This window comes from Abramis brama (genome assembly GCF_963993115.1).
Source record: "Abramis brama genome assembly, chromosome: 23".
NCBI classification, from domain to species: Eukaryota; Metazoa; Chordata; class Actinopteri; order Cypriniformes; family Leuciscidae; genus Abramis; species Abramis brama.
Genome location: NC_139985.1, coordinates 874451 through 893491, shown reverse-complemented (window position 1 = coordinate 893491; position 19041 = coordinate 874451). Strand labels below are relative to the sequence as shown.

Below are 19041 nucleotides of genomic sequence, written 5' to 3'. Positions count from 1 at the left end.
TGTTGTAAGTTGTATTTTGGATACCTTATCATCTGTAATTTGAGTTTAAAAAAAATCCTTAAAAAATAAAGATTGTTTGATAAATTAGATAAATACCAAAAAAGTAGTGCTTTAAAAGTCCTGGAATCTCGTTTTACAGTATCAGTACGAATGTTTTCAAAACAATTTTTTTAATGTTTCTTCTTGATTATGTGAACATTAAGGGAACATTCCGTTGTATCTTCACACATTATGGGATGTTACTTTTGAATGAATGTTCTGAAACAAGTTACATTTAAAACAGACGTTTCAGAAAAAACATGTATAGATGAGAATTTAGTGCTAACGTTATGAAAAATGAGCAGATAACTGCACTATTAACATTACTGGAAGAGCATTTGTTCATGATGATCTGTGGTTTCTGTTTCTTCTACTGAACTATATATTAGAATGTCAGTGTTAAAACACTTCTGTGTGTGTGTGTGTGTCTGCAGTGCAGCTCTGATAAACGCTTTCTGGTGAAACAGCACTCGACCATCACGAGACGACAGCTACGAACATGCTAGCACAACATCCATATGAGCAAACCAACACCATTAAAAACATTGTCTTCGGTTAGAAAAAGAGCGCAAGATTAACCCTGACCCCTAACCCTGACCCCTAACCCTGACCCTAGAAGATTTCATTTCATTCAGAGCTTTATTCTTTGTGCTCATGATCTCTGAGTTTATTATATTAGGTCAAAGTTCACCCTAAATGTCATGCCTTTTATAGTTTAATTTGGCCCGTTCACACCAGTAACGATAATTATATCAGGGTCCACACCAGCGCACAATATCAATGTTTATCATAAACGCTACAGTTTTGTCGTCTGTCACTTTAAAGTCCCCCTGTAGTCCATCACTGTATCCCGTAAAACTCATCTTTGATCACCAAAATGACATATTTAAACGTTTTTTCATGTCTTAAAATATCTTGAATGTAACTCGACACCCTTGCCTCATTTAGTATGCGCGGTTCTATGAATATGCAAATGAGCCCCGCCTCCACTCACTCACTCAGCTTAGAGATCCACTGGCTGACGATCATACGTTGATCTGATTGGTTACAAGGTAGTTTGTGACGTCAGAAACACCAGCGATTTCAAACCGTGTTTTTGAGACTGTCTTTGGTTCACTGCAGTTTTAAGGAGGAAATACTCAGCAATGGAGTCGACTTATGAACTTACACGTGTGTCTTAAAGCAGATTAAAAACACCACAGACACATAAACAACATTAAAAGCTGGATTTTCACCACAGGGGGACTTTAAATCAGGATGGATTCAATGTTTTTTATCATTTTAAAGCTGTAAAAATAATTGTTTGGATTCCAATGATATAATTTTTTTTGTTTTATTGTTATATTCGTTGTTCTTGGAGAGTTAAATGTCAGAACTGTGTTTGTATGTCTGTGATATTTATAGAAACTTTGTGTGGTACTTTTTAAAGCTCTTTGTCAGTATTATTATTCACACATAATAATTTTGTTATGCTTTAGTTTGTACGTTTTTGCATTTTTGTTGATTTGTTAATGTATTCTCTCAATAAAGTAAATACTTTATAGTTTTTGTCAATATTTCGATTTGTTTTTCTGTTTTCATTTTAGTTAAAGTGTTTGTGGATTTTATGTATGTCTGTATAGTTTTTATTAAGTTTTAGTATTTAGTTTTAGTTATTTTAGTACTTCAGCTTATACAAAAAAGAAAAAATGTAAATGTTGCTTTGACATCCAACTTAGTTTCTTTATCTTTATTTTATTACGAGTAGTGGAATTAAAACCCTGGTGTCTGATTCTGTCTGATTCTGTGAAAGTGTCTCATAATGTGGAAATTCAGTGACGAGATGAAGCTCGTTATCTCTGATGAACACATGATGAGAAAATATCTCAAACACACACACACATGCAGTAACACAGAGTCCACACACACACACGTGCCGTAACACAGAGTCCACACACACACACACACACACACACACACACACACACACACACACACACACACACACACACACGTGCAGTAACACATAAACACACACACACACATACACACACACGTTCTGTAACACAAAGAGTCCACACACACACACTCTTCACAGAGACGACTCGATTCCATGAGAGGCTGGATACAAACTGGAGCTGACGAACTCTATTTACCTTGGGACTAGCGTCTCGAGATAACAACAGAAAAGCAGATGGGAAATAATTAGCGTAGCTGCTGTTCATAATATTAATGCATTCAATCTGATTCAACTGTAGTATAAAAGGTAAGTATTATGTGAATGCTTGGCTAAAGAGATGCGTCTTTAATCTAGTTTCAAACTGGGACAGCGAGTCTGAGCCTCGAACAATATCAGGAAGGCCATTCCAGAGTTTAGGAGCTAAATGTGAAAACACCCTCCCTCCGGCACACACACACACACACACACACACACACACACACGTGTTGTAACACAGAGTCCACACACACACAGACACACACGCTTTCTACACAGTCCAAACACACACACACACACACAAGCTTTTACAGAGTCCTCACACATATTCTTTTACACGCACACACACGCGCTATAACACACACACACACACACACACAGTCTTGATATCACCCCCGACTGGAGGATGCAGTGTTTCCTCATGTTAATCTCCGGTGAGTTCCTGATGTTTCTGAGACAGAAACCCATTAATGAAACGCTTTGTTCAGCGTGAGAGTCTCTCACTCACATTTACTGCATTCTTCTTCTGTGTTTCAGTTCTGTTGGGGTTCGTGACAGAAATCGGTACTTCTTTTTATTCTTAATTTCACTAATCTTCTACTTTAATATAAAATATGCAGATACAATTTCCATTCAATTGAACTGCACATTTTTAATAAACTGCATATTCATCAGTCATATAGATCAACTTCATGTATTAGTATTAATAAACTAAATGTTTTAAATGCACAATAACCAGGTTTATACATTTATAGACCTCTCCAATCTACATGTATACTTTTTAACGGATTAAATTGAATTGTTTTCACGATTAACACATTTATGCTCATCCTAAGCAATTTAAATAAATACATTATGGAAAATATGATCAATTGATAACACTTTACACTAAGGTTACATTTTTAACTATATATTAACATAACATAACACTTCTACATCATTTATTAATCTTGTGTATGTTAATTTCAACATTTATACATTATTAAAATCATAAGTTGTCTCTGTTAATATTATTTAATGGATCTGGGCGGACATGAACACAGCGAACAGTTGCATTTTTAAACTAACTTTAACAAATGCTGTAACAAGTGTGTCGCTCGTTAATTTAATAAATGAACTAACGAGTCTAATAACTAATGTGACCTTATTGTAAAGTGTCATGGTTATTTTGAGGTGTGTTTGTGGTCCGACAGGCGGGTCGAGTCTGAAACCGGTTCTGACTGGTCCCAGTAAAGCTTATCTGAGGTCTCAGGTCCAGTTTCACTGCGAGGTCCCAGGCTGGGCTTCACCTCTGACCTTTGAACTCAGAAAGGACACGGGGGATCTTATTACAGCAGAAAACAACGTCAAGGTCACCTTCCGCCTGCAGGTCACCGAAGGGTCAGAGGGCAAGTACTACTGCAGGGTCACTGAAGGTCAAACCAGCAACAGCATCCAGTTCCATGTCGTGAGTGAGTGAAACCAGAACATTATTGTCATTAAAAATGACGAAATTCAAATCTATTTTGTTTTACAAGTACAAGTCAGAAACTGAAATGTGCTTTTGCTTTGTGTTATTTGAGTATTTTAGTTATTAATATTCTGAAGGAGCTTTTATTTTATTTTTATTAGTTTTAGAAATTTTTGTCATTTTTATTATTTTCATAACATGTCTTTATAGTTTTAGTATTTGGCTTTTAATGTCAGTATTTTTATTACTATTTAGGTTTCATTTATTTTTATTTCAGTTTTATTTGTTTACATTTTTTATTTATTTCTTATATGTAGTTTTAATTTATTCACAGTCATTTTAATGCTTCAACTTCGAGGCAACGTTTCTAATTTTAGTTTGTTTTTCAATCTAATATTTATATTTCATATTTTAGTTATTTGTTTTGTTATTTTGATAGTTTTGTATTTTTTATATTACTATTACTATTTCAGTTTTCAAGTTCAATTTTTTTATTTCATTTTTTTTTATTTCATTTATTTTAAGGCAACATTTCAAATTTTTGTTTAGTCAAAGTTTTTCATCTAATGTTTATATATTTTTTTATTAAGTCCTTTTGTTTAAATATTACTATTTAGGCTTAATTTATTTTTATTTATTTCCAGTTTCATTTTAATGAGTTTAATTGTGTTTAATTGCTATTTTGTTGTGTTTTTGTCATTTTTTATAAATATTAACTATTTACTAACGTTTTAGTATTTATGTATTTCCAGTTAAGTTTTTAGTTTAATGTATAGCAATTTTGTTTTGTGCTTTTGTATTTTTATTCGGTTTATATATATATATTACTTTTTCAGTTTAATTTATTTTTTGTATCATTTTTTATTTATGGCAAGGGTTAAAATAAATAAAATAAAAAATGACACAAAAAATAAATTAAACTGAAATAAAAAAAATAAAAAACCACAAAACAAAATTGCTAAAAATTAAACAAAAAACTTAACTGGAAATAAATAAGTTTTAAAACTGAAATACAAATAAATTAAACCTAAATAGTGTTTTTTACAAAAACACAATAAAATTGCTCAAAAATTAAATAAAAATAAATTAAACCTAAATAGTAATATTTAAAAAAGAATGACTTAATAAAGTAATATATAAATATTAGATGAAAAACTTTACAAAAATTTGAAATGTTGCCATACTCGTGGCCTCAAGATACTATCTTGACCACTATCTTGAGGCCACGAGTTACTATCTTGAGGCCACGAGATAGTTATAATAAATTTTTTTGACAAAGTGGGACTGGGGGGCTCCGTACTAATCAAATCTTGGTTGAAGTTTTGCACCAGCACACACGCACACACACACACACTTGATGTGTTTGGAGACATCAATAGCAGCCATCAGATTTTTTATTGGTCAAGAAATTGCACTTAATATGACTTGTTTCTGAATGTTGTTCTTTTATTATGAACAGACGTCTCAACCGTTTGGTAGAGGACTGTATCTAAAATACTGTAGGGTCTATTTAAAAAAAAATATTGATTGTTGTTATTGTTATCATAATTGAATAAAAAATGCAAAGAAATAATTTTTCCTTTGCTTTTTTCATGGTGCGTACCTTAAAGGGTTAAGGCAACATTTCAAATTGTTGTTTAGTCAAAGTTTTTCACCTAACATTTATATTTTATTTTAGTCACCAGTTCTAGCCCTGGTTGTGAGTGACGATGACCGTGTTTGATTGACAGATATAGTTGTGTTATTGTGTCGTCCCTGTCAGCTCCAGTCAGCGGTGCCAGTCTGAGCTCAGACCCAGATCCCCCGATCCGGTATGAAGGACAGACGTTTACCTTGCGTTGTCTCGTCAGGAAGGGAACGCATCTGTCCTTCACATGGTATCATGACCAACAAGAGGTCAGCGCTTCATCAGACCACTATCGGCTCTCAGGAGACGCTCTCACGGTGGACGCCGCGAGTGAACGGCATGCTGGGACATACTCATGCACAGCTCAGAACATGATGGAGGACAACCCGAGATTCTCCAGCAGCCGAAACCACCGTGTCATCGTGAAAAGTAACAAATTTGACAGCAAGGAAAGATAAAAAGTCGGTAACACTTTACAATAAGGTTCATTAGTTAACGCATTAACTAGCATGAACTAACTGAGCAATACATTTGTTACAGTATTTATTAATCTTTGTTAATGTTAGTTCATAATAATCCAGCTGTTCATTGTTTGTTCATGTTAGTTCACAGTGTATTAACTAATGTTAACAAGATTGTAATAAAGTATTAGTAACATTAACAAAGATTAATAAATGCTGCATATGTGCAGTTCATTATTAGTTCTTATACTACAGGGCCGTTGAATGCTTGAATCTGATTGGTTGACGAACGTTCTAAGGTGTGCATTATTTTCAGGGAAACGCACGGCTAAAGTAGTTCCAGGCAGGTCTTGACCGCATTACAGTTCCATATCACTTCGCGTAGTTAACGGTAATAACGGAAAATAGGATACAATTCATAACAAGAAAAAGCATTTAGCCCCATGCGCTTGATCTGCAATTTTCAATGTCTAGCTTCACAATCAACGGAAACATGCAGTTTAATTTTAATAAATAAAGTATATAGTCCTGTCTATATTATAATCAATAGAAAATTAAACTGAATATAGGCTAAATAAATGGATAGTCCTGCAGTACGGATTTTTATTGCAGATAATAATAAATAAATAATTATTTATAGGCCCACTTGTTAAAAGGGCTTTGTGTTTCATTTATTTGGCTATAGTCTACTGTCATCTGTCAATGAAAAAAAAAAAAAAAAAAAAAAAAATGAACGAATTAATTAAAACGAATTAAATTAATAAATAAATAGGCTAATAATACTGACGCACATGCTTTTCTGTCTCATTATTGCAACATCTCTCTCTAATAACTGCATTAATAACTGCATAAAGCCGGGGACACACTTTAAGGCCGGTTATGAATGCAATTTGATACTTATGACTGATCATGCCCAAACGCGCGTTCAGCGCGTTCAGTCTGTGTTCAAAGTCGGTGTTTAAAATCTGCTGCAGTCGATGAAAACAGTCAGAGAATGTGTCAGCTAGTCGTGTGTCCCAGCATTAGTCTGCTATCAGTGGCTCAAACCTCCGTTACTAACTCTAAAATGACGTTTTGGAATTAGCAACGGAGGCATTGGATTAGATGCGTAAGAAATTAGTCCTACATACAAGAGCGTTTTAATGACAAAAACTTTACAAACGTCTTGAAATACATAATCTGAACAATGTTTCGAGGTGTGGTAACTGTAGTATAAGCGGAATAATTGACTTCAGGCCGTTGAATTATTAGAAAAATAATGCACACCGAGGTGAACGGCCACTCCGCTTCGCGTCGTGACCGCATTACCACCTCGGGTGTGCATTATTTTTCTAATAATTCAACGGCCTGTCGTCAATTATTCCTTACATGTTAACTAATGAACGTTATTGTAAAGTGTTACCAAAAAGTCTTATATTGCACACTATAATATAAATCTTTATTTAATAAAATTTTCAGGGCATTTTTTGCAGATGCTACATTTGTTTTTGTTCAATATCCTGTTTCTCTAAAAAAAAAAAGCATCTTATTTCAGAACCGGTTTCATGTTTTATGATTTTCAGAGTACATCTCGACGCTTAAGTTGTCATTCACGGTCTTCTGGAATGGCTCGAGCCTGATGGCCAACATTAGCTGTCGTTTGGCGCGTGGATCTCCGCCTGTGACGTTCAGTTTACTGGTGAACGGACTGGAAATGGATGTGAAGCGTGTGGATTCACTGGAATTCTGGTCCGTTCGGCCCGTCTCTCTGGGTCTAGATACGGGATTGGCTCAATGTAAAGCTCAGGCAGAAACACAGCAGCTTCTCTCTGATCCTGTGCCTTTACACGTGGGTGAGTGTGTCTCGGTTTATTTACTGGTATTACATTATTGAAGTCTCCCTGTGGTGAAATCCAGCTTTTAATGTAGTTTATGTGTCTATGTGGTGTTTTTAATCTGCTTTAAGACAAACCATGTGTAAATTCATAAGTCGACACCATTGCTGAGTATTTCCTCCTTAAAACTGCAGTGAACCAAAGACAGTCTCAAAAACACGCTTTGAAATCGCTGGAGTTTCTGACGTCACAAACTACCTTGTAACCAATCAGATCAACGTGTGATCGTCAACCAGTGGATCTCTGAGCTGAGTGAGTGGAGGCGGGGCTCATTTGCATATTCATAGAACCGCGCATACTAAATGAGGCAAGGGTGTCGAGTTACATTCAAGATATTTTAAGGCACGATGAAATTCATTTTCAAGAAAAAAACTTTTAAATATGTCATTTTGGTGATGATTGACTACAGGGGGACTTTAATTGCCATTTTGACCTGGTGCATCTTATTTTCCGAAAATCATCATTTTAGAGTGATTTCTGAAGAATCATGTGACACTGAAGACTGGAGTAATGATGCTGAAAATTCAGCTTTGATCATAGCTTTACTATATAAGTGTCTCAATCAAATCTCAATATCTATTAGAGGTTTGATGGCACAAACCTGGCAAAACCAGTGACCTATTCTTCCTTTAAATGTGTTTCTTAACCTGTTTTTGTTAGTTCCAGTAGGTGGCGCTGTGCGAGTGATGGTAAAATACCTCCATGATGCCGATGCAGTGACAACAGCGGCTCGACTCACATGCTTCTCCGACAGAGGAACGTTTCCCACGTTCTCCTGGTCTCTGAACCGTTCCTCCCTTCCACCAGAGGGCGACGCTCACGGGGTGATGCAGAACGGACGGATCTTATTCCTCACTGACATCAGCTCTGGTTATTACCGCTGCCGGGCGAGGGACAGTTTCAACGACAGCTCAATCTGGGTGGAGAGCGAGGACATCTTCATACAGAAGACAGGTGAGCGTGTGCTTCGTCCCATCCTGTGAATATCAAGAAAGATGTTAAAGTCGCTAATTCTTGTTTTTTATGGAATATTGCAGAATTGTAAATGATTTATCTGTGCACATAATTATTGTTTTAATAATCTTGAATCAGAATAAGTTCCTCTTGCAGCATCTCTTCTCTGATGACGAGGGCGGAGCAACCTGTCACTCACATGAGATCAGCCAATAGCAAACCACAACCATCCAATCAGCCAATCAATTCCCCACAGACACAATCAAGCCCCGCCCACATTTGTTCTCGTTCCAGAGTTCTGGAAACAGTTCTGAAACAAGAACAAATGTGGGTGGGGCTTGATTGTGTCTGTGGGGAATTGATTGGATGGTTGTGGTTTGCTATTGGCTGATCTCATGTGAGTGACAGGTTGCTCCGCCCTCGTCATCAGAGAAGAGATGCTGCAAGAGAAACTTATTCTAATTCAAGATTATTAAAACAATAATGATAAATCATTTAGGGGCTGTTTACACGAAACTGCTTTCAACCAAAAATGTAAAACTTTTTATGCATTTTGGCCGTTCATTTACACAACAACGGCGTTTTGGGTGCCTTAAAACGCAATATTTTGAAAACGGTCTCCGTGTAAACAACAAAAATGCAAATTTCTGAAGACGATGATGTCATGCACATGCGTATTACGTGTTCAGTCTATAGTGTTTCATCGCCATCTACTGGCCTGGCAGCAGAACACAGCGTTTTTAGTCGTTTTCGCGGATCCGTGTGAATGGGGATCGTTTTCACAATGATGCCGTGTGTACGCGAAAAACTCAAACGAAAAACTTCTCCGTTTTAAGCATATCATTGTCGTGTAAACATACCCTTAGAATAAACACTGCAATATTTCTTTAAAAAAATAGTCCGTTTTGATTTCATGATGACTTTAAAGAAAGCTTATGATGGTTTTGTATGTTCTTGCACAGATTTGTCAGCGACGCCCATGGAGGTCATTGCGTTAGTTTTCTGTGGTTTTCTATCGACGGTGATCGTAGCAGCCTCATGTTTTCTGTTCTGGAGCACCAAGCGCAGAAACAACTCCTGCAGACGTTGCATTAACCGTAAGTTCAGTCCACTCGTTTCATCGTGTTTTTGGCACAAGGTTTTTATCATGCTTTTCTTTCTCCTTCAGATGAGATCCAGTCTGATGCGATCCAGTCTGATGCGATCCAGTCTGATGCGATGCCGTGAGTTTTAGTCTCTCAAAAGCTTCATTTGGATATGATGCCGTGTAAGGAACGGATCTAACCTCTCTTCTGTTCTTCTCAGCAGAATGAACTTTCCAGCTGACGTTTCCTTTAACCCTCAAACTGTGGAAATGAAAACATTCATCATGAATTTTGCGGACTAGACCAGACCAGACCTGCTCCAACCACACTATAGTTTCTAGTGATCCTGAAGACCTTGAGCTGATTCAGGTGTATTTAATTATGGTTGGAGCTAAACTTTTTGTTGTAAATGTGTCGTATATTTAAGATTGTAAGGCTTTTATATATAAGTAAATGTTTAATTTACCAAATGTTGCTATGGAACTTGCTTTAATAATTAATTAATAGATAAATACATAAATAAATAAATGCAGGAATCATGACTGTAAAAAAAATATTGTTACAAAAAAAAGTATTGGGAGTCTTTTTTTAACAAGGGCTTGGTTTTAACACAGAATTCAAGATTCAATTCGATTCTGATTCACAAGCTCTTGACTTAATTCGGTTTATTATGATCTCAATTCGATTAATTTGCATATCAGGTACATTATGTCGATTTTTTCTTACAGAAAACAAATCTCTCTTAACTAAGTAACCAGGGAACCTTGTCAGTTAGATATCTATGTTAGATGATGATGACACTCAAGTGTAAACATTCATATAGCACATAACAGTTTTATATTTAGTAATATAATTATGTTTTTACACCAGATCGTTGGTAAAATTTACACATTTAAACGACACAAAAATCCACGAAATATCATGAAACATCAATAGCAAGTAATAATAGATAGTTTTAACTAAATATCGCGTTGGTGGGCAATGAATGTCTTTTCTGAGGTAAATGTGACGACGTGACATTGACGTCTATTAGCGTTTAAAACACTGGCTGAGCAATTACATGAGACATGATACCTTTCAGTAAGTGGTTCTGTATCTTTCAACATACCTTCTGGTGTTATTCATGTTTATTCCGTGTTATTATTACTACTCGTACAGAGGAACAGATGATCGGTTCACGTCACGTGTCGTTTGACCTGAGGCGAAAACCGCGCCAAAACGCCAAGGGCCCCAAAACGTAATTTATTGTTTAAATTATAGAGAGTTTAGACTAGAATTTGTTTCATAATTATCTAATCTCAACGTGTATTGCGATTATTGGATGGGAGGAGCGCTATAAATGTATGTTTATGATCGGATTTAACCTTAATTTACAACTTTACACCAGTAGGTTGTGCTGTTGGTACTTACTCGAGCGGTCACATACTAACTTTCATAATATACAAAGTGTTGTCAATGCCAAGACTTCCTTGTTTGGTGTCTTCACCATTGATTTTGTTGGTGCATTCAGATGTAAAAAAAACAACTATTAGAACTAAATTCAACAGAATGTTTGTCATTGGGAAGAATGTGCTCCATACGACCCATGACATGATGAACGGTTTATAATGTTCCTGTCCTAAAAATGTTCATGTCATCTTTCCGAACTTAACTCAGTACAGCAAAGCCTTTATAAAACCATTATGACTGAAGTCAAAATGACTGCTGAGCACTTTGACTGATCGTGGATCATATGAGGAATCTAAAGAGGCCGAGCTTCATAGCTATTATTGCAATAACAATATGGACTACAAACCTTCAGTCTTTAGCATCAAAGAACAAAATGTATTTGCATTAATGCAGCATTATGGTGAATAATGATCATATTATGGGCAGTACATAGTTTATCTCAGATGTTCATGCAATGTGTTCTCCACAATCTTCCGTCGTTGTTGTGTGGTTTGCATTGGCATCTGCCCTATCTGTGCTCAGCACATGTTTAGGGTGGATCCCATCAGCTCAGTTGAAGTGAGACACGTCCTTCACTGTGTTTGTGTGTGTGTTCACTTGCTTTCACATGCTGCATTAATATAAAGATCATTCTCTGGTGTTTGGATCGGGATATTCAGCGAGGATGGAGTCGATGCATGTCTCACTGATTCTCATAGGTGGAGGAAACTTGTGCATATCTGATGGATGTTTTCATGTGGTGTCTGTTGACGTCTCTTTTCATTTATGTATGTATATTTTTCCACCAGGTATTTCTGTCTTGTATCCAAGGACGGGTACGTGGCTTTCTTTTCCTGCCATTTTTATCTGGGGTTATAGTTATGGTTAAGTGTATGTGTGTGTGTGTGTGTGTGAGTGTGTGTGTGTGTGTGTGTGTGTGTGTGTGTGTGTTTAATACCCCCAAAGAGTGCCAAGATCACGTGTTTAGATTCCCAATAAATGCATGAACTGATAAAAATACAGTAGTCAACATTTGAAGTGGATAAAAACCTTTCATTATTAAGGTTATACATGAATTTTGAACAATACCCGTTATTGTCTTAGGACAACTTTGATGAACTTTTTACATCCACTTCAAATGTTGACTACTGTATATATATTGAATGTGATTCTAGTTGCTTTGGATAAAAGCATCTGCAAAATGCATCAATTTGAATGTGTTTGTTCACAGAGTTAATTATGAACTTCACTGCATTATTGCCTCAATTATGATCCACTAACTACAAACACTGCAACACTGAATGTCTTCATCTTCAGCACTACATCTATTGCTTTATCATTTCAACCCCAACAAACTTGTCATCAAATGCAATGACATTCTGATATTTTTAAGTGTTTTAAATAAGATGCACTGCAAAAAACAAACAAAAAAAAAACAAAGTTTTTGTCTCATTTTCCTTTACAGATAACATTTTTAAATCACACATATTTACCTGAGAAGCAAAATTACTTACGTGATTAAGTTTTGTTTTTGGAAAACTGTATAAAAAATAATGTGACTTTATGATTAAAACAACTTAGCTATTTTAAAAGGAACGCAAGATTATTTTTATTACCTCATTGGTAGATTTTTTTTTCTTCTCGTTTTAAGCTTAATTTTTATTTTTTATTTTTTCAGAAAAAAGCACTTGTTATCTTCAGTCATTTTGCTTCTCCAGTAAATGCATCTTGACTTGAGAATGTTTAGATATTTTGTACTGGAAAACAAGACAGAAACTGAGGAAGAGAGTGTGTTTTTTTGCAGTGTGTGTGTGTGTTCTCGACTCTTTTCCTCTGTTCCAGGAGCTCTGGATGAGCACAAGCTTGATGTACCGGTTCTGACTGGTCCATCCCTTGCACCAGTTGAAACCTCACTTGAAGGTTCAATTGTGGATTTCTATTGCGAGATTCCTGGGAAACCGTCATCGTTGCCTGTCGACTACGAGCTCTATGAAGAGTCAAACCCGGGGAAGGTGATCTCGGAGTTCAGCTCTCTGTCTGGAGAAATAGCCGCTTTTCCTGTGGTTATCACCACACAACATGACGGCCGACTCATCTGCAAGGCCAGCGGACACAATAACACAGAGATCCAGAGCTCGGTCAGTCAGGGCCTGGACCACAAAGTCATTGGTAACTCACTAACCCTTTAAAACTACTGTATTATATTTGATACACACCTCTATATGATCAACATGATATTTTCACTCAATCTCCTCCAGTGCTTCTGTGTCTGATCGAGAGTTTAGACTCTTTTATCCAGTAAAAGTCTTTCAGTGTAACTGTACAAACGTCCTCCTTCAGCTCGAGCTTCACGAGTCTTTCTGCTGTCAATCTGCACTGATTTTTATGGAAGAATAAAACATTTTAAAAGATAATTGCAACTTTTTATCTCACAATTGCGAGTTTACGTCTTGCAATTCTGACTCCCAATTGCGTGTTATAAAGTCAGAATTGCGAGATAAAAACTCACAATTGCGAGAAAACTCACAACTTTATATCACATAATTGTGATATTATTTTTTATTTTTTATTCTGTGGCGGAAACCAGCTTCCATAGATTTTATCAAGTAAATGCAAGAATAACGTTGATATTGTTAGTAATATTTCAGAAGGACTGAAGCAGGTTTATTGATTATCACACATCATTTATCATAAAAATCATGAGTATCAAATATGATCATCAGGCTATTTTATTTGTTCATCTCTTAATCATCATTGTATTGCATTGCATTATGTTTTAAAAATACAGATCATAAAACTAAGCTTACTAAGACACATTATGGACAGATACTGATATTTATATGCATTTCATCAGAATTTCATTACTTTTTGTCCATATAAAAATCAACATCTGCAGCAAATTGCAGTATTTTTGTGGTTTGTTTTGCAGTTCCTGTGGGGGACGTGAGGATCATTGCTCATCCCGCCAGTAATAACCTGTGGGAAGGACAAACTTTGACCCTCCAGTGCAAAAAAGGCAAAGGAACGTACGTCTCCTACAAGTGGCTTCAGAACGAAAGGCCGGTTGAGACGCCGTACGACAGGACTGACGACACACTGATTATACACCGGCTCTCTGTGCAAAACACAGGCAATTATATGTGTGTGGCATCAAACCGATTCAATGACACGATGATCTTCAACTCCAGCAGTGATGATGTCATATCTGTGCAGGTCAAAGGTACAATCATTATAATGGATATATTATACTTTATTATACTACCATTCAACAGTTTGTTTTTAGAAAATAGTCTCATCAAGGCTGCGTTTATTTGATCAAAAAATACTGTAAAATTTTGATATATTATTCCAGTGTAAATCATCTGTTTTCTATGTGAATATATAGTAAAGTGTAATTTATTCCTGTGATCAAAGCTGAATTTTCAGCATTACTCCAGTCTTCAGTGTCACATGATCCTTCAGAAATCACTCTAATATGAGGATCTGATGCTCAAGAAACATTTATGAGTAACACTTTACAATAAGGTTCATTAGTTAACATTAATTTACTGTATTAACTAACATGAACTAACAATGAGCAAAACATTTGTCACAGTATTTATTCATCTTTGTTAATGTTAGTTCATAAAAATCCAGCTGTTCATTGTTTGTTCATGTTAAATGTTGAAATTAATATTAACTAAGATTAATAAAGGCTGAAGAAGTATTGTTCATTCTTAGTTCATGTTAACTAATGAACCTTATTGTAAAGTGTTACCCATTTATGATTATTAATTATCAATGTTGAAAATTGACACATTTTATTTTTCATGATTCTTTGATGACTGGAATGTTCAAAAGAACAGCTTTTATTTGAAATGGAATCTTTTGTAACATTATAAATGTCACTTTTGATCAATTTAACGGAGTAAAAATCTGTATTGTTGTAGAGTACGTGTCGAAGCCTGAACTCTCGCTCGAGGTGGTGAAGCTTGAAGATGCTGGTTTTGTAGCCATCATCACGTGCTGGTCTTTGAAAGGATCTCCGTTAATCTCCTTCAGTCTGTTGAACGACACCGGCACCATCGTGGAGGAATCAACCGACAGAACCAGCGCGATCTTCCGTGTGCCGGTCGAGCTGAACCGGATCATGGGTCGTGTGAGATGCAACGCCAGCAACGAGGGCAACTGGGTTCTGAGTGAACCAGTAGACCTGACCGTGGGTGTGTAGCTCACTTACAGGAGTCGTTCCCCTCAGAATTAAAATTTCCTTATTAATTTACTCTCCTCCACGTCATACAAGATGTTCATGTCTTTCTTTCTTCAGTGGAAAAGAAATGAAGGTTTTTGAGGAAAACACTCCAGGATGTTTCTCCATATAGTGTCTTCAATGGGGTCCAACGGGTCGAAGGTCCAGATGTGAGTTTCAGTGCAGCTTCAAAGTCTCGACACGATCCAGCCGAGGAATAAGAGTCTCATCTAGACAAACCAGCGGACATTTATAACAAATAAACATTTATATACTTTTAACCACTAATGCTGGTCTTGCTCTCGCTGTGATGCGACACACATTACGTCATCAGGTTGAAAGGTCAAGCGTGATGTAGGCGTAAGAACAGACAAAGCAGACGTGCAAAAACTAAGACAAACGGCATTTATAAAATAAATAAATAAATAAACGATGTCAGACAATTTTGAAGTTGGAGGAGAAAATGAGATGAGAGTTTTTCGCCCTACTCTACATTTCTGACCCGGAACACGCGTGACCTTTCATCACAGCGAGAGCAAGACCAGCATTAGTGGTTAAAAAGTATATAAATGTTTATTTTGTTCTAAAATGTCCGCTGGTTTGTCTAGATGAGACTCTTATTCCTCGGCTGGATCGTGTCGAGACTTTGAAGCTGCACTGAAACTCACATCTGGACCTTCGACCCGTTGGACCCCATTGAAGACACTATATGGAGAAACATCCTGGAGTGTTTTCCTCAAAAACCTGCATTTCTTTCCCACTGAAGAAAGAAAGACATGAACATCTTGGATGACGATGAGGAGAGTAGATTATCAGGACATTTTAATTCTGAAGTGAACGACTCCTTTAACCTTTGTCAGTGCTTCTCAGAACTGCATGTACAGATGTGTTTCTCTCACACACAGAGTCTGTCGGTGGTGCTGTAACGATGACGCCCATCACACACACCGGACGGGACTTCCAGGTGGTCGGTCTGGTTCTGCTCTGTAAGGTGGAGCGAGGAACGTTCCCAGTGTACCGCTGGTTTCTGAACAGCACCCGGCTGGAGGGCCGAGGAGACTTCTATGCGGTGACCTCCGACGACTCGGTTCTGTCTCTGTCTGTGAGTCCAGACAGCGCCGGGGTTTACCACTGCGAAGCTTCGGACAGATTCGACAACAGAACCAGCATCCGCAGCGCGAGGATGCTGATCAATGAAGAGCGTATGAAGCCGCATATTACACTCAGCTTTATATCAGTTAATTATCAGGCTAAATTAAAGTCTCCCTGTGGTGAAAATGAAGCCTCTCACCAAATACACACATGTACATATACTGTATACACACAAAAAATAAAAATAAAAATAATTTATATATATATGCGATTAATCGCTATTAATCGATTTGACCACACTAAAACATTACATTCGTTTTATGACATTACGAAGAATAAAGTGATAAAGTTATAGTTTTCCTTTATGATATACTCATTTAAAATAACATTTAATTTAATTGATCTTAAATTAGTGATTTTTTTTACAAATATTTAGAAAGAATAAGGTTATAAAATGACTATGAAATAACTATAATGGAACGTTGAGTGAAGGTTCTCTCAAAGTTATGAACAAACATTCTTCTAGTAACATTATTAGAACGTTCGTTCAACGCTATCTCGTCTTTAATAATGTTCTCAAAACATTGCAAAAAAACATCATTCATGGAACATGTTTTAAATGTTTCTAGTGTCAGAGAACATTTAAACGTGACGTTTCGTAATGTCTGAAGAACGACACGATGGAATGTTTCCTTATAGTTCACTGATGTCTTTATTTTGATATAGTCCTGAACGGCGTCTCTCCGGCGGCAGTGCTGGTGGTGCTGGGCTGTTTCGCTCTGCTGAATGTGGCGGTGATGGTTTGCTGTGTTTATGGAGTCGTGCTGCGTGAGTTTAGCATGTCACTCATTATTTAACTGTTTACAACTTGTGTACACTCAATGTTTAAATACAAGGATCCATTGTTTGAATGAATCAAATGATGATTATTAATAAATTATATAATTTGTCTCCTCAGGAAGAAGATATTCAGGAAAATACTTGTGAGTTTTCTTTTCGTTTTTAATTGAATAAATCCACAAATCTAGCATTACATCCAACTGAGCTTTGTGTGTGTGTGCTTTCTTATGCCAGACTCGTTGAACAACGCAGAAAAACGGAAATCGCTGTTAAACATAAAGACGAAGAGGAGGAGGATGATGATTATCCAGTGAGGATGGATGCATTTACCACTGCTTCTGTTTTAGTTCATAAATAGACTATTATCAGATTTGTTTGTATATTTATAATCTCTAGGGCTGTGAAAGGATTAATCGCATCCAAAGTAAAAGTTTGTTTACGTAATATATGTGTGTGTACTGTATAATTATTTTGTATATATTAATACACACACATGCATGTATGAATATTTAAGAAACATTTGCATATATATATATATATATATTTATTTTATATAGAAATAACATTTTTTTCTTAAACATGCATGAGTGTGTATTTATAAATACAAAATAATTATACACAGTACACACACATATATTACGCAAACAAACTTTTATTTTGGATGCGATTAATAGTTTCACTGAGTTAATCGCAATGCATTCTGGGTGGGTTTGCATGATTGATCAAGGACACAGAATGGGCATAATTTGCGTTCTTCTCTTTGTAGCCTTTATAATACTGTCTTGATAGGAAGCTCACTAGGTAAAAGAGTTTTTGTGTGTGTTCTTTAGTTTGAGGAGATGTTGGAGGGTTATGAGGAAGACGTCATCCTCGCTGACAGAATGAGTGATTCTGCTGAGGTATTATTTATTATTTTTAATTGAATCACAGTTTCTGAATTTGAAGCAGAATCTCAAATCAAATGTAGTTTCATTAAAATCCCAGCTAACAAAAGATGGTCTAAGAATATGTTTCTATCTCTGAACAGTTTTTCAAATGTTTCTTCTTGGTTCTGTGAACGTTAACAGAACATTCCATTTTATCATTCTTCAAACATTATTGAAACGTTACTTTTGAATGAACGTTCTGAAATAAGTAACATTCTAAGAACGTTCACCTTCGACTAAGATTGTGCTCATTTTGTTCTGTTTGACAGGATGAAGACGAATCTGTGGATGAAACTCTCCTGTATGAAGACGCCGTCTCAAAATAATTCTACAGACATTCTTGAAGAGTTTAATTTCATGGAGTTTAATCCGTTAAGCCTGACTGTTTGGTTTCCCACAGACACAAGCGTATCTTCACTGATTTGTCACATACTATTCTGTTCAGACAAAGGTTTATTCAAAGCAAGACAATAGACAAGCACTCATGGGTCGACATGACTGACCAATCAGAAGCGAAGACCAGCCAACAATGTGTCTACTGTTAGATTAAACGAGTCTGTGTGGGTTTGTGGAGGGAAGATCACAAATAAATAAAAATTGTAGGCTATATGTTTTGATAAACCCAACAATGTTCATTTTAATAACACATTAAAAAACATGATTTGTATGTAGCCTACTGGATCACTTTTATTTGTGTGTGAGTGTGTGTGATTGTGAGGAGCAGTGAACATCACCATTGTGTGTTAATATCCTAACCAACTGTTTATTATTAAACATTAAACTAACGTAATGATTAGTGATAACTTTAACTTTATTGGATTTTCACTCTGTGCAGCATCGTTG

At 36.2% G+C, this 19041-nt stretch overlaps 3 protein-coding genes across 6 annotated transcripts in view; all 3 read left to right on the top strand.

Moving 5' to 3' along the window:
- tmc8 (transmembrane channel-like 8) overlaps positions 1-1582 on the top strand; it is a 17031-nt gene extending 15449 nt beyond the window's left edge. The window contains exon 16 of one of the 2 annotated variants that reach the window (XR_014604375.1): positions 474-536. Coding sequence is in view for 1 of the 2 variants with exons in the window: in XM_084101753.1 (XP_083957879.1) it covers positions 474-545 (72 nt within the window). In the remaining variant the exon portion in view is untranslated. Of the gene's footprint in view, positions 1-473 lie in introns of both variants that reach the window. The other variant, XM_084101753.1, reaches the window with a different exon arrangement.
- A 334-nt stretch (positions 1583-1916) lies between these two features.
- On the top strand, positions 1917-10213 carry LOC311073982 (Fc receptor-like protein 5). Of its 3 annotated transcripts, none has more exons than XM_084100144.1 (9): positions 1917-2667; positions 2771-2797; positions 3427-3684; positions 5446-5739; positions 7334-7603; positions 8306-8599; positions 9562-9696; positions 9768-9822; positions 9908-10213. In XM_084100144.1, exons 1-9 carry the CDS (start codon positions 2640-2642, stop codon positions 9984-9986), a joined length of 1440 nt encoding a protein of 479 aa, XP_083956270.1. In that variant the 5' UTR covers positions 1917-2639; the 3' UTR covers positions 9987-10213. The 3 variants fall into 3 exon arrangements, with proteins under 3 accessions (XP_083956270.1, XP_083956269.1, XP_083956271.1); XM_084100143.1 differs by having other exon boundaries at positions 2069-2667; positions 9905-10213; XM_084100145.1 differs by having other exon boundaries at positions 2115-2667; positions 9768-9807; positions 9905-10213.
- A 1480-nt stretch (positions 10214-11693) lies between these two features.
- Positions 11694-18869, top strand: LOC311073981 (uncharacterized protein). Its single transcript, XM_084100142.1, has 11 exons — positions 11694-11831; positions 11922-11948; positions 12955-13281; positions 14042-14332; positions 15042-15314; positions 16246-16542; positions 17159-17260; positions 17391-17415; positions 17507-17582; positions 18103-18171; positions 18468-18869. The coding sequence occupies exons 1-11, from the start codon at positions 11798-11800 to the stop codon at positions 18522-18524; spliced, it is 1578 nt and encodes a 525-aa protein (XP_083956268.1). The 5' UTR covers positions 11694-11797; the 3' UTR covers positions 18525-18869.
- Positions 18870-19041: the final 172 nt, after the last annotated feature.